The sequence below is a fragment of the Mastacembelus armatus genome, chromosome 15 (genome assembly GCF_900324485.2).
Source record: "Mastacembelus armatus chromosome 15, fMasArm1.2, whole genome shotgun sequence".
NCBI lineage: Eukaryota > Metazoa > Chordata > Actinopteri > Synbranchiformes > Mastacembelidae > Mastacembelus > Mastacembelus armatus.
The window spans coordinates 35,056-51,265 of record NC_046647.1 but is presented as its reverse complement, the minus strand read 5'-3'; the positions used below and the strand labels follow the sequence as shown (position 1 = coordinate 51,265).

Here is a 16,210-nt window from a genome sequence, read left to right as displayed (position 1 = left end):
TCTTTTCAAGTGGCATTTTAAAGCTATCAACTGTAAAGTTATTAGACAGCATATACCCACTAAGCTGAAACCATTCCACACTTTCTGCTAACTTTTTCCAACCATGAGTTTTTGTACATCCAAAACCCAAATCTAAATTATAATTTAGTTCCCAGGATGGAGGCATCATTCTGTTCGATTCACACTAGGTGTTATTCCTGTATCCACCCTCACCACCGAGACCAGGTCAGCTATTCTGGAGGGGAAGAGGCGAGACGTTTACCCATTTGTGTATGGAATTTAATGCTTATGCTTAATGGTTCTAGCCTGTTTTTCTGCTGCTCATTTTGTTTATATTAATTTCTGACTACATACTGTGATATAATGATAAGAGCTTATCATTCCTACTATTAGAGCTAATAGTAGGAAACAATCCATATTGACTAGAGGTTGAGTCATAGCAACTGGACTTCCAGTTTTTAAGTCAATACGTTTCACTAGTCATCCAAGTGGCTGCATCAGTCTAAGAGAAAGCTGGTATGGAACCTCCAATTTATCCTTCAGGTTGGTTTCACTCCACCCCTAGTCCCATAGGCTCATTAGGTAAACAATAGAAGTGAGCTCAGGTGAGAGAGTCTAAGGATCTAATGGTAGACTCGTGACCCCTCTGATCCACCAACTGGCAGAGTTTTGCCCACTGGAGTTTGTCCTCCCTGAAAGACATGTGATGTGTTCCTTAATTTCCTGGGAACAGATGAAAGGGCTGTCTGGTAGATTGAAGACAAGTTATGTCTGAGCCCTCCACCCCTGTTAAGGGAGGGAGGTAGGACTCTGGTTCCCTGCATGAATTGTGCACAGGATTACTATTTGTTGATTTAACGGAGATAATACACATTATACCCTCATATCAAAGCAGTGGATATGCAGCCAAGGTGGCATATGTGTGGCATTTGTGATATACTTTGGCTACCCATCCATCCTCATCTGTGCTACTATAGCCTTCCATATGAATCAAACAGTCAGAAGAAAAATGTAGGCCTTTTTAAAACTCTACTTTAAGTAGTGGTATTTTAATAGATCTCAGATTGTCTCCAGCAGATGTGGTAGAATTTAAACCAACAAATTTAACAAATTTCCACTTGGTTCCATTGATTCTGCAAACCTATAGCAACATGTCTGATAATAAATTTTGTGAATTCATCATCTGGCAACAGGGTCTTGTTGTCCTGAGATGACTATAGTAACATTTTATTGATGTTAAAATGTAAAAAAAAAAATTAAAAATGTCTTAAACACATATCTATAGCCCCCTGTTATATTCTGTTACCTTCCTTCTGTGTGTAATCTCATTCTGTACAAGGCCTCCTGAGATGTTGGACTTTTGCTGTGACTCCATGCTGCACTGTGAGGAAACCGCCTGATGCTGCCCATCATACTGATTTTCCAAACAGGCAAAACCTTTATTTTTAGATGTCTTCCTGTGAGTCCTGTATTTCATCTTGGGGAAGGTGTGTGATCCACTGTCTGTGGCTACCCAGCTGTGTTCAGGCCACAGGGGCTCAGTCTGAGTGGCCTGGCAGGTGGTGGCCCTCTGCAGGCGCACAGAGATTCTCTGGGCTGAGCCAGTCATCAGGGTGATGGACGGAGTGTCCAGAGTTGGACTTGCTGATGTGACAGCTGAGAATTCAAACACCTCATCCTCGTCTGAAGAAAGGAACACAGATGATTAAAGACATGGTATACATTATTGTTTGTACCAAAAATATCATAAAATAAACATCAGTTATATCTTAATATATAAGTGTGACATGAATGACCAAAGCTACACTCATATACTGAATGCACTAAATACTAACATCTCACACAGTCCACCCTCCACCTTGAAATCCCCCACCGGCCCCCAAATAATCACTCACTAATATGTGCAGTGTTTGCTGAAAATACTGGGTAACATTCATTATTTACAAGTTTTTATACTGCTTGATTATATCTATTTGTGTGCAGCTGTTTTTATATCTTTCTGTTTTCTCTTTATTCTTTTAGGGTGGCAATGCAATCTCCTTGTACTTTGTGCAATGACAATAAAAGTGCTCCCATCTATTCTATGATGAATTTTACACTTTATCTTCATTTGTTTGTGTTTTGTTTATTTGAATATGTTTTCTGAAGCTTCACTGCATGGTCATTATAAAAGATGGTCTTCAGGATATTTTTGTGTCAGTCTGGTTTACTCTTAAGTTGTTGAAGTGTTTGATGAATGAAGCTCAGTCATTTTTAGATCTGTTGTATAGAAAGGGCCCAGAGATGTGGTGAATTAGAATTCAGCTTGGTATACAACACTGACTTTGTTAGACTGTGGCAGCACATTTTGTCCCTCTAGCATGGGAACATGATGGACCAACAGTGGTTTACACCTGGTTGGCACAGCCCTTTCACATTTGGCAACATACAGAACATACAGGGTATTCAGAATATGTCCAGATCCTTTTACTTTTTGCACATATTATTGTGTTGTAGATTTAAACTAAAATTGCCATTTTTGCCCAACAGTGTGAATCTGATGAACTGAAAACATGCTTTTTGAACTTATTAAATAATTATAATTCATTAAAAATCAATCACTGAACTCTTTCATTTACAACACAATTCACTGAGTACTATTTAGAAGTGTCTTTGGGAGCAGGTAGAGGTTTGACCCTTCTCGAGCCTCTACAAGCTTTGCCCACCTGGATTTGGGCAGTTTATCTTGCTCTTCCTGGCAGATCCTCTTAAGCTCCAGCAGGTTGAATAAGAAGTCTACAACTCTTCCCAGAGATGTTGTATGAAGTTTGAGTGCAGACACTTTGCTATTTGCTCTCTGCTTTGTTTACATTCCTAAAATCTTGATTTATGCCTTTAAATGAAATCTAGATAAATCTGAAGTGCAGGTGATTGTGATGTAGTTTTGCAGGACTTTCTGGGAGTGTGCAAAATCTGACATGGCGGCGCACAGCTAAACAAACAAATCTGACAGGTTTTTTGCCCATAAAAAAGAAATCAGCGTTAGATACAGGAGGAGGAGCAGGAACCTGCTTTGTTATCACCAACATTAGGAAAATCAAGGCTGGTTTATTTATTGTCATGATTCCCTTTTGGAACCTCCTGCCAGGGACCTTTATTTTGTGTACAGTTCCTCTTGTCCTTGCACTGGTCCCTGGCAGCTTTGCGCTGATTAACCTTAATCATTTTCACCTGTTCACCTTTTGTTCTCGCTCCCTTTATATATGTCCTTCTTTCCCTTGTGTTTGTGGGAGCATTACCTGAAGTTATCAGTAGTTAGTGGATGCAGAAGTTACCTTTGTTTGTAACTTTCATAAGCCCTGGTGATCCCAGGAGAAATAAATTCTTTTTTCGTGTCCTATGCCTCTCCTCCTCCAGCACACCACCGCAACATAACATTTATATAGCAAGTGCCATGAGTGCTTTACAGAAATAAAAGACAAGTTAAAAGTACATAGGCAAAAATTAAAATAAGAAACATGTGGAACAGAAAGTAGAAAATTAACTAGAAATGAAATTAAAGGAGAATGAATGTGGAAATTTGAGAAAGTTGTTTTAAGTAAGACAGACTTACGTCGGTGTCGGTGTTTAGACGAATGTCATTTGTTACCTTGTGATAAGGTGCTACAAGGGGCCAGATTCGTTTTTTAAAAGCAAAAGTAAAATCCTCACTAAAATTTCAAGTCCACTTAAAAGAGGGTAAAATAAGGTTAAAAAGTCATATAAAGTCATTGCATAAAAATAAAAAGGATTAAAAGCTGGCAGAAGCAGGAACAAGCGTCTGCACTCTTCAGAAGAATTCAATTCAATTCAATTCAATTCAATTCAATTTTATTTGTATAGCGCCAAATCAAAATACAATCATCTCAAGGCACTTTACAAACACTAAAACTAAAAACCCAACAATTCCCTTATGAGCAAGCACTTGGCGACAGTGGAGAGGAAAAACTCCCTTTAACGGAAGAAAAAAATCTCCAGCAGAACCGGGCTCAGTTTGGGCGGCCATCTGCCTCGACCGGTTGGGGTGAGTTCTCCGGGTCTCGAAGGTGGGAGTTGAAGACCTCTCTGACAGAGGGTTCGGCCAGACGTTTTCGACAACCTATCAAGGTAAAGTTCTAATGGTACATTAAAGCAGTTCTACTTGTCATTGTGTACCATCCACCTGTCCCTTAGAATTTTTAACTGAATTTCCAGACTTCCAATCTGATTTAGTCAGATAAAGTCATTATAGTGGGAGATTTTAACATTCATGTAGATGTTCAAAATAACAATCTCAGCACTGCATTTAATTCAATATTAGATTGAATATTTACTCACTGTTACAATCACACCCTTGATCTTGTTCTGACATATGGCATCGACATTGAACTTTTAATAGTTTTTCCCCAAAATCCTGTTTGGTCAAATCATTTTTAATAACTTTTGAATTTAAGATGATGGATCATGCAGCGTTTGGAAGAAAATTCCACTACAGCAGATGTTTATCTGACTATGCTGTTAATAAATTTAAGAAAATGAATCCATCTTTCTGGTGGTAGACTGGTGATCTAAGAGTTCTGAGGTGAGTAGCTGAACATCCGGGTAAGCGAATCACTTTTGTCTTGCAGGCGTGTCGTGTTGTGTGTGTTGTGTGGTTCGTCTGCAGACTGGCGGCAGACTAGCTGTGGTTTGGCACACCTGGGAACCGGCTAGACTTTGAACGGTTCACTGGCTGCTGCATTCCGGTGCTGGTCGGGTACCTTTCTGTTTTGACCGGTGTTTGTTGCTATTTCCTGACTTAGCGCTCGTTGGCCTACCGGTTAGCTTAGCTAGCTAGTTAGCTTGCTAACATGGCCTCTCCCTCTCTCTCTTTCTTGCTCGGTGTGCCACATGTTTAGTTATTCCTCTGCCTCCTTTAGCGATAATGATACCTGTATTAAGTGTAAGGTTCTGTTAGCCTTGGAGGCGAGGATCACTGATTTGGAAGCGCGGCTCCGCACCTTCGAACAAAAGCCAGCTAGCCTAGCCCCGTTAGCTGGTGTGGAGCCACCGAGCTCAGGGTCTGTTAGCGGTCCAAGGGCAGCTCCGGAGCAGCCCGGAGAATTAGCCTGGGTGACGGTCCGAAGGAAACATACTCCTAAGCAGAAGCCCACGGCTCATCACCTGCCTGTTCACGTTTCTAATAGATTTTCCCCGCTCAGCGACACACCCGCTGAGAAACCGACTCTGATAATTGGCGATTCCATAGTCAGGAACGTGAAAATAGAGACACCAGCGACCATAGTCAAATGTATTCCTGGGGCCAGAGCGGGCGACATCGAGTCAAATCTGAAGCTGCTGGCTAAGGCTAATCGTAAATATGGGAAAATTGTTATTCACGTCGGCAGCAATGACACCCGATTACGCCAATCGGAGGTCACTAAAATTAATGTTGAGTCGGTGTGTAACTTTGCTAAATTAATGTCGGACTCCGTAGTTTTCTCTGGACCCCTCCCCAATCTGACCAGCGATGACATGTTTAGCCGCATGTCGTCGTTCCGTCGCTGGCTGTCTAGGTGGTGTCCAGCAAACGATGTGGGCTTCATAGACAATTGGGCCACTTTCTGGGGAAAACCCGGTCTGATAGCGAGAGATGGCATCCATCCCACTTTGAATGGTGCAGCTCTCATCTCTAGGAATTTGGCCGAGTTTCTTAGCCGACCTAAAGCCTGACAATCCAGGGTGGGGACCGGGATGCAGAGACTCAGTCTAAAACGCTTCTCTGCAGTTTCCTTAGAGCCGCCGCCCCCTTCAAACCACATAGAGACTGTGTCTGCCCCTCGAACATATAAATCAAACAAATCAGAAGTTAACAGAAGAGGAGTTATTCATAAAAACTTAATAAAAATTAAGACCACTCCTCTTATTGAACAGAAAAACAGAACTGTCAAATGTGGATTATTAAATATTAGGTCCCTTTCTTCTAAATCTCTGTTAGTAAATGATTTGATAACTGATCACCAAATTGACCTACTTTATCTTACTGAAACCTGGTTACAGCAGGATGAATATGTCAGTCTGAATGAATCAACCCCCCTCAGTCATAAAAATTATCATGTTCCTCGAAGCACAGGTCGAGGTGGAGGAGTAGCTGCAATCTTCCAGTCAAACTTATTATTAAACTTTCATCCTCAGAACAGTTATAACTCATTTGAGAGCCTCACTCTTAGTCTCTCACATACAAACTGGAAAACACAAAAACCAGTTCTACTTGTCACTGTGTACCATCCACCTGTCCCTAACTCAGAGTTTTTAACTGAATTCCCTAACTTCCTGTCTGATTTAGTGCTTAGATCAGATAAAGTCATTATAGTGGGAGATTTTAACATTCATGTAGATGTTGAAAATAACAGCCTCAGCATTGCATTTAATTCTATATTAGATTCAATTGGTTTCATTCAAAACGTTAATAAACCCACCCACTGTTTCAATCACACCCTTGATCTTGTTCTGACCTATGGCATCGAAATTGAACATCTAATAATTTTCCCCCCAAATCCTGTTTTGTCAGATCATTCTTTAATAACTTTCGAATTTAAAATGATGGATCATGCAGCGTCTGGAAGAAACTTCCACTACAGCAGATGTTTATCCGACAACGCTGTTAATAAATTTAAGAAAATGATTCCATCTTTATTTGCATCTATGCCAAGTATAAACATAATGGAGGGCAGCTGCCTTAATCCTACTCCCTACCAAATTGATCATGTTGTTGACAGCGCTGTAACCTCACTGCGTGAAACGCTTGATTCTGTAGCCCCTCTGAAAAAGAAGTTAGTGATTCAGAGAAGACTAGCCCCATGGTATAATTTACATGTTCGTACCTTAAAGCAGGCATCACGAAGGCTGGAAAGGAAGTGGCGTTCCACAAACTTAGAGGAAATTTTTCTAGCCTGGAAAAACAGTCTACTAACATATAAAAAAGCTCTCCGTAAAGCCAGAACTGCATACTATTCATCACTAATAGAGGAAAATAAGAACAATCCCAGGTTTCTTTTCAGCACTGTAGCCAGGCTGACAAAAAGTCACAGCTCCGTTGAGCCCAGTGTTCCCTTAGCTCTCAGCAGTGATGAATTTATGAGTTTCTTTACAAATAAAATCACAACTATTAGAGATAAAATTCAGCAGATGCTTCCTATACCTGCAATAAATGAATCTTTTACTACAGTAGCTCTTGAATCATCTGTAGGACCTCAGTTATGTTTAGACTGCTTCTCTCCTATAGATCTCTCTGAATTTACATCAGTAGTTGCTTCATCGAAATCATCAACGTGTCTCTTGGACCCCATCCCGACTAGACTGCTTAAAGACACCCTGCCATTAATGAACTCATCTTTATTGGACTTGGTAAATTTATCTCTAGTATCAGGCTACGTACCACAGGCCTTTAAGACTGCAGTAATCAAACCTTTACTCAAAAAGCCTAGTCTTGATCCAGGAGTCTTGGCTAATTATAGACCAATATCTAACCTGCCATTGATTTCTAGAATCCTAGAAAAAGCTGTTGCTAAGCAGCTATCAGACCACTTACACAGGAATGAACTATTTGAAGATTTCCAATCAGGATTTAGAGCACATCATAGTACAGAAACAGCACTGTTGAAAGTTACCAACGATCTTCTCTTAGCCTCAGATAATGGACTTGTTTCGATACTTGTCCTCCTAGACCTTAGTGCAGCATTCGACACCATTGACCACAACATCTTATTACAGAGACTGGAGCATGTGATTGGTATCAGAGGAACAGCGTTAAAGTGGTTCCAATCCTATTTATCGGACAGATTCCAGTTTGTTCATGTCCATGATGAACCTTCCACACGAACAAAAGTTAGTTATGGAGTTCCACAAGGTTCTGTGCTAGGACCGATTCTGTTCACCCTGTACATGCTTCCTTTAGGATATATCATTAGGAAGCACTCTATTAATTACCACTGCTATGCGGATGACACTCAGTTATATCTATCTATTAAACCTGTTAACACAAACCAGTTAACCAGACTTCAAGCCTGTCTAACTGACATAAAGGCTTGGATGACCAGTAACTTTTTACTTTTAAACTCGGAGAAAACAGAAGTCATTATATTTGGGCCTAAAAATCTCAGAAATAACTTTTCTAAAATTATAGCTACTCTAGATGGCATAGCCCTGGCCTCCAGCACTACTGTAAAAAACCTTGGAGTTATTTTTGACCAGGACATGTCCTTTAACTCACACATAAAACAAATTTCTAGAACTGCATTCTTTCACCTGCGCAACATTTCCAAAATTAGGAACATCCTGTCTCAAAATGATGCAGAAAAACTAGTCCATGCGTTTGTTTTCTCAAGGCTAGATTACTGTAACTCATTACTATCTGGATGTCCTAATATCTTAATAAAAAGCCTCCAATTAATCCAGAATGCCGCAGCCAGAGTCCTGACAGGAACTAGCAAGAGAGATCATATTTCTCATATATTGGCTTCTCTTCATTGGCTCCCTGTAAAATATAGAATAGAATTTAAAATCCTTCTTCTCACATACAAATCCCTTCATAATCAAGCTCCTTCATACCTTAAAGACCTCATAGTACCATATTATCCCAATAGACCACTTCGCTCTCAGAGTGCTGGCCTACTTGTGGTTCCCAGAGTTCTCAAAAGCAGAATGGGAGGCAGAGCCTTTAGCTATCAAGCTCCTCTCCTGTGGAACCAGCTCTCAGCCTGGGTTCAGGAGGCAGACACTCTCTGTACTTTTAAGGCTAGACTTAAAACCTTCCTCTTTGACAAAGCATATAGTTAGGGCTGGCTTCAGGCAACCCTGAACCATCCCTTAGTTAGTTATGCTGCTATAGGCCTAGACTGCCCGAGGACCATCGGTGCACTGAGCTCCCCTACCCTACCCCCCCCCCCCCCCCCCCCCCCTTCTCTCCCACCTCATGTATATTCCACCATTGAATGTTACTAACCTTGTGCTCTCTCTCTCCCCTAGTTTGTGCTCTCTCCCTCCCTCTCTCTCTCTCTCTCTCTGTACCTTCTGCAGGTGTCCCTGGTCCTGGAGCTGTTTATCGCTGATGTGCAGTTACTGGCCCCACCAACTTGCAGTGTCTATTTGTTGTTTATTTTTGCTGTTCTTTTCTCTCTGCTCTATCCACTCACCCCAACCGGTCGAGGCAGATGGCCGCCCAAACTGAGCCCGGTTCTGCTGGAGGTTTTTTTCTTCCGTTAAAGGGAGTTTTTTTCCTCTCCACTGTCGCCAAGTGCTTGCTCATAAGGGAATTGTTGGGTTTTTAGTTTTAGTTTTTGTAAAGTGCCTTGAGATGATTTGTATTGTGATTTGGCGCTATACAAATAAAATTGAATTGAATTGAATTGAATTGAATTTACATCTATGCCAGGTACAAACACAGTGGAGGGCAGCTGCCTCAATCCCACTCCCTACCAAATTGATCATATTGTTGACAGTGCTGTATCCTCACTGCGTGAAACACTTGATACTGTGGCCCCTCTGAAAAAGAAGTTAGTGAATCAGAGGAGATTAGCCCCATGGTATAATTTACATATTCGTACCTTAAAGCAGGCATCGCGAAGGCTGGAAAGGAAGTGGCGTTCCACAAACTTAGAGGAAATTTTTCTAGCCTGGAAAAACAGTCTACTAACATATAAAAAAGCTCTCCGTAAAGCCAGAACTGCATACTATTCATCACTAATAGAGGAAAATAAGAACAATCCCAGGTTTCTTTTCAGCACTGTAGCCAGGCTGACAAAAAGTCACAGCTCTGTTGAGCCCAGTGTTCCCTTAGCTCTCAGCAGTGATGACTTTATGAGTTTCATTACAAATAAAATCAACAACCATTAGAGATAAAATTCAGCAGATGCTTCCTATACCTGCAATAAATGAATCTTCTACTACAGTTGCTCTTGAATCATCTGTAAGACCTCAGTTATGTTTAGACTGCTTCTCTCCCATAGATCTCTCTGAATTTACATCAGTAGTTGCTTCATCGAAATCTTCAACGTGTCTCTTAGACCCCATCCCGACTAGACTGCCTAAAGACACCCTGCCATTAATTAACTCATCTTTATTAGACTTAGTAAGTAAATTTATCTCTAGTATCAGGCTACGTACCACAGTCCTTTAAGACTGCAGTAATCAAACCCTTACTCAAAAAGCCTAGTCTTGATCCAGGGAGTCTTGGCTAATTATAGACCAATATCCAACCTACCATTTATTTCTAAAATCCTAGAAAAAGCTGTTGCTAAACAGCTATCGGACCACTTACACAGGAATGAACTATTTGAATTTTCAATCAGGATTTAGAGCACATTATAGTACAGAAACAGCATTGTTAAAAGTCACCAACGATCTTATCTCTCCTCAGATAATCGACTTGTTTCTATACCTGTCCTGCTAGACCTTTGTGCTGCAATTTGACACTATTGACCACAACATCTTATTACAGAGACTGGAGCATATGACTGGTATCAGAGGAACAGCGTTAAAATGGTTCCAATCCTATTTATCGGACAGATTCCAGTTTGTTCATGTCCATGATAAACCTTCCACACGCACAAAAGTTAGTTATGGAGTTCCACATGGCTCTGTGCTAGGACCGATTCTGTTCACCCTGTACATGCTTCCTTTAGGCTATGTCATTAGGAAGCACTCTATTAATTACCACTGCTATGCAGATGACACTCATTTGTATCTATCTATTAAACCTGTTAACACAAACCAGTTAACCAGACTTCAAGCATGTCTAACTGACATAAAGGCCTGGATGACCAGTAACTTTCTACTTTTAAATTCAGAGAAAACAGAAGTTATCGTATGTGGGACTAAAAACCTCAGAAATAACTTCTCTAAAATTATAGCTGCTTTATATGGCATAGCCCTGGCCTCCAGCACTACTGTGAAAAACCTTGAAGTTATCTTTGACCAGGACATGTCCTTTAACTCACACATAAAACAAATCTCTAGAACTGCATTTTTCACCTGCGCAACATTGCCAAAATTAGGAACATCCTGTCTCAAAATGATGCAGAAAAACTAGTCCATGCATTTGTTACCTCAAGGCTAGATTACTGTAACTCATTACTATCTGGATGTTCCAATATCTCCATAAAAAGCCTCCAATTAATCCTGAATGCCACAGTCAGAGTCCTGACAGGAACTAGCAAGAGAGATCATATTTCTCCTATATTAGCTTTTCATCATTGGCTCCCTGTAAAAATACAGGATAGAATTTAAAGTCCTTCTCACATACAAATCACTGAGTCTGGTTCTGCTGGAGGTTTTTTCTGTTAAAGCGAGTTTTTCCTCTCCACTGTCTCCAAGTATTTGCAGAATGGGAGGCAGAGCCTTTAGCTATCAAGCTCCTCTCCTGTGGAACCAGCTCCCAGCCTGGGTTCATGAGGCAGACACTCTCTGTACTTTTAAGGCTAGACTTAAAACCTTCCTCTTTGACAAAGCGTATAGTTAGGGCTGGCTTCAGGCAACCCTGAACCATCCCTTAGTTATGCTGCTATAGGCCTAGACTGCCCGAGGACCATCGGTGCACTGAGCTCCCCTACCCTAACCCCCCCTTCCCTTCCACTCTCTTCCTCTCCTCTCACCTCATGTATATTCCACCATTGAATGTCACTAACCTTGTGCTCTCTCTCTCCCCTAGTTTGTGCTCTCTCCCTCTCTCTCTGTTCTCTCTGTACCTTCTGCAGGTGTCCATGGTCCTGGAGCTGTATATCGCTGATGTGGCTTCGCCTAGAAATTCTGTCCATAAAAGTAATGAACAGAACCGGTGACAAAGGGCAGCCCTGCCAGAGTCCAATATGTACTGGGAAGCGGTCTGACTTACTACCGGCAATGCGAACCAAGCTCCTGCTCCGTTTGTACAGAGACCGGATAGCCCCCAGCAAAGGGCCCCGGACCCCATACTCCTGGAGCACCTCCCACAGGATGTCACGAGGGACCCAGTCGAATGCCTTCTCCAAGTCCACAAAACACATGTGGACTGGTTGGGCAAACTCCCATGAACCCTCGAGCACCCTCGAGAGTGTGTAGAGCTGGTCCAGTGTTCCACGCCCAGGACGGAAACCGCATTGTTCCTCCTGGATCCGAGGTTCGACCACCGGCCGGATCCTCCTCTCCAGCACCCTGGCATAGACCTTCCCCGGGAGGCTGAGGAGTGTGAATTGTTGTTTTGTGGTAGTTATTTTAAGGTGAACAGCCTCTTGTATTTCAATACCCATTACAGGTTTTTCAGTGCTGTGTTGAATTTCAAAGCCTGTCTAATGCTGTTGTGTACGAGTCTCACTGCATATAGTAGGCCATATTTCCCTTTGATTTCACAGCAGCTCTGTGGCTTTACTGCAGAGTGCCCTTCATTTTGCTATAGTTGGCGGGTAGTCAGGAAAGATCTGAACAGTTTTACTTGATATCAAAGGTTTTTTGCCACAGCCACTTTATGAAGAATATGTTCAAGACTGTGATAATAGTGCAGTCGAAATGAATGAATAAATAAATAGTTGTGGAGGTTCAGAAGAAGTTGGCCATTGTTGGATGTGCCCTGTTGATGAGGGGGTTTTCTCGTCTAGGAAAAGGATTTCTTTTTCTTTTTTTTCCACTCCGAAATCCCAAGGCTAGCTAAGGCTAGCCACTCATTGCTAATGCTTGAAGTGGGAAGTAGCGTTCTTTTCTATTTCTTTACCCGTGTTCTTCATTGACGAGGATGTTGTTTGAGATTAGAAATGGCCAGCTGTAGGTCTTTTTTTGTTGTGGCAGATCATTGTATACTCACTGTCCACAGTGGCACAAATGTCATTCAAAACCTAGGTTATTTCACCTGAGTGTCATAATGGCTGCTAGGATGGCTTGGTTGGGGGGTCTTCCTCTTTCCCATGTGGCTTGTCTGGCATTTCATATTCGGGCGAGTGCGGCCAATATCAAACATGTCTGATATTTACGATACCTGGGGGAGCTTCAACAGAATGCCCTCAATAGCCAATGAGAGCGGGCATCCCGGAAAATGTCACCAATCACCAACTATCAAACATGATAGCAAATCAAAACAAAACCAGCACATTGCAGACATGCTTGTTGAATCACGCAATATAATATCTCATTATTTTGACTTAGGAGGTCATTTTATTCTTCATCCCAGTCGTGGAAACAGGCTTCCATAGTTCAGCATGTTTTGTAGCTGTAGCTGAAAATTACCTTTACAGGTGGGTAGTGCAGGGCTGCTGGGCAGTGAGCTGTGGGTCAGTCTGGCAGGGGAAACACTGCCCACTGAGCTGGACCGAATCAGTTTCCTACAGGCCAAAACCAACAGCTCCCGACATTGTTTATGACAGTTAACACCACAGTCTGTGAAGTAAATAAAGATATATCAACTTACATTCAGGCCTAAACTGCTCCAGTTTTTATTGAAAGCAGTGTGAACATGTCCTAAAAATGTCTAAAAATTTAAAATCAGTTGTATAAGACTGCAGGTTTGTTTCTGTTTGAAAACAATACAGAGAAGAATACAATGAAAATGTACCTTTGCACTTGTAGCCTTGTTTGATGATTCCCCAGAGCTGCAAGTCACAGAAATAACAGGAAGGAGGAAGGTGGGTACATAAAAGATAAAAAGTAATTTCAGATAATAAAGAAAGGTAGTATATTTTAGCAACCACTAATTAAGTCAAAACCAGGGTTTAATCCTCCATAACATAATCCAAATGTAATCCTGTGTCTCTGTTAAAGGCAGGAGGTATGGTTTTTAGTGCAGCTGTTTGATCCAATGCAGGCCAGTCAATTTAATGAAATTCTAAACTTTCAGTGTTTGCTGGAAAAATAAGGAGGTATGAATAGTGCAGTAACAGAATGGTAGAAATACATACAAATCCGGCACAATGTTCACAGAAGGTGGGCTTCAGGTATGTCATCTCCTGGAAGTTGTGGATGAACCCTGGTCCCATCTTACACTGCAGCAGTGGGTTAGCCCGCAGGAAGTATGCTATCATCTCATCTTTGCTGATCAGTCCATCTCTGACAGAAAGACAAAGAAAAAAGAAGAGTAAGGAAAGAAAGACAAAGAAGAGAAGAAAAAGTCATTGACAGGTATTCCACGCTGAAGAGGTCAGTCTTTATATGCTTTTCTAATATCCCTTTTCCATTACACAGTTTTAGCACTACTTGGCTCTACTCTACTCAAGTCAACTCTGTTTAGGTCATTTTCCATTGACAACTGAGTACCACCTCAACTTGGGCGGGTTTGTCATAGCACGGTGACATGAAACTGAAATGTCTGCACGTCCTTGTAGGCCCACGGTGTTTATTTTGCGAGTAGGGTTAGTCATTTGCCTCACTAAAGACAATAAAAATGGAAAACAATTGGTCTCTGTTGCCAGTTTTTAAAAATGGCAGGTTTAATTCTTGTGTTGGATGCGGTCAGACTTTGTGCTTATGACTCCTCTAGTGATGTCAACCCATCTCCAATCAGTGGCCTGCAGTCTGTTGAAGTCACATTTTCATATCAGTTTGATTAGAGATCATTTCCATTAGGAAAGCTCCCCCCAAAAAATGAGTCAAGTTGAGCCAAATAGTGCAAGTGGGAAAGCCCCCCAAAAAAATTACAGTACTATAGAAAAGGAGTGTGTACTCCCTTAAATTATCCCTGTAATTGCTTCTTTAACACAGTGGTTCTCTACCTGTGCTCATAGCTAGGACAGGAAAATGTAGGAAAATGTAGCTAAACAATTCTCACTGCAGGTTATTTGTCAGACCACCTGGGGTTGTACCACTGGTGCTATGCAAACCACTGACTGGAAACCATTGTTTCAGCAAGCCAGGTCCTCATACCGTGACAAGGTTGGACTAAGCATTTGAATATCTTTGAGATAACCTTATCTTTTGTACACTCACTGATCTTTGTCCAAAACACAGAAGGAGTCAATGAAGGGAAAGTTAGCAGCAATGCTCTCAAAGTCCTCTTGAGAAATATAGCCATCGTGGTCATGGTCATAATTCCTGAATACAGACTTCCCAAAGCCAGACAAGAAACAGATTACACACACAGACACACAGCAGTTCCAATCCAACCAGTTGTTGCTTTTTGTGCATTTGAAAATGGGTTTTGTTTACTCACGTCCACCACCTTCCTGATGTGTTTATTGACCATAGAGGGGTCTGGTTTGGTGACACCAGAGGCCCAGTCTAGTGGGGCCAGTGGCTTGTTGGAAGTTGTTGGAGAGATAGGCTGTGAAGAAGGATGCACATACAGAGGACTTACTGCAGATGAACAAATATGTTAACCACACCATATTTTTTATGCTATGCATGTTAAATTACATCAAAGGTTGAAAGTTGTCAACAGGTAGTGTTGCACCACATAGCAAATACGTCTTTACCTTATAAACCTTTACCTTTATCTTATAAACCTTATAAACCTGGTATAAGTATCAGACCTAGTGAAACTACATAAACCCATTGTGGATTTATGCTGCAACTTACCAGTGATTTGGAGTTACGTGGTTCCCTTAGCAATGACAGCTCATAAATCTCGTCTTCTGTGTAATAAAGGTCTAAAGAAAGCTAAAAAAAGCCAAGATGTTTGACATAATCAGTTCAAAATGATTACACAATTGAATATGGCAAGCCTTTATTTATGGTAATAGACTACTAAATATTTGTGATAAATCACACTGATATCTGCTGAGAACACAAGGTTCTCTTTGTAACACATTCATTTAGATCAATATTTTCAGCTTACAGCTGCATTGTGTACAGTAGTAATTCCTCACCGTTAGCAGGTAGACAAGATCCATGTTGGGCTCGACCTGGGCGAGTGCACTCTGCAATGACACCAATTCATTGAAAGTCATGTAGAGCTGATTCATCTTCACCAGGTTCACCTTATTACTGTCGCTGACCCAATCAGGAAAGACCACATGCACTGCAATCAGATCCTTCAAGTGCACGCCAAGGATAGGGATTTTAAAGCCCTGGCACTCACTGAAGGCCTTTCGGTAGCAGGAGTAGTTGTTACTAGAAGAGACCAGCTCTGTCATCTCGTTCCAGATCTGAAGAAGGAGGGGCGGAAGTTATGGTAGTACATGGTAGCCAAAACCAAAAGATTGTTCATGTGGTGCATAACACAACTGTTTCAAAAACAATGTGAAACAGACATTACAGAGGTTAACTGACATGCAGCTGG

At 41.4% G+C, this 16,210-nt stretch overlaps 1 protein-coding gene across 2 annotated transcripts in view; it reads right to left on the bottom strand.

The window, feature by feature from the left end:
* Positions 1 to 742: 742 nt before the first annotated feature.
* rasgrp3 (RAS guanyl releasing protein 3 (calcium and DAG-regulated)) overlaps positions 743 to 16,210 on the bottom strand; it is a 32,298-nt gene continuing 16,830 nt past the window's right edge. Inside the window, exons 8-15 of one of the 2 annotated variants that reach the window (XM_026309677.2) lie at positions 15,798 to 15,848; positions 15,508 to 15,588; positions 15,143 to 15,253; positions 14,920 to 15,035; positions 13,896 to 14,043; positions 13,553 to 13,589; positions 13,228 to 13,377; positions 743 to 1,683 (exon numbers count right to left, since the gene is read on the bottom strand). In XM_026309677.2, coding sequence (XP_026165462.1) covers positions 1,280 to 1,683; positions 13,228 to 13,377; positions 13,553 to 13,589; positions 13,896 to 14,043; positions 14,920 to 15,035; positions 15,143 to 15,253; positions 15,508 to 15,588; positions 15,798 to 15,848 — 1,098 coding nt within the window. In that variant the 3' untranslated portion in view covers positions 743 to 1,279. Of the gene's footprint in view, positions 1,684 to 13,227; positions 13,378 to 13,552; positions 13,590 to 13,895; positions 14,044 to 14,919; positions 15,036 to 15,142; positions 15,254 to 15,507; positions 15,589 to 15,797; positions 16,077 to 16,210 lie in introns of both variants that reach the window. The other variant, XM_026309676.2, reaches the window with a different exon arrangement.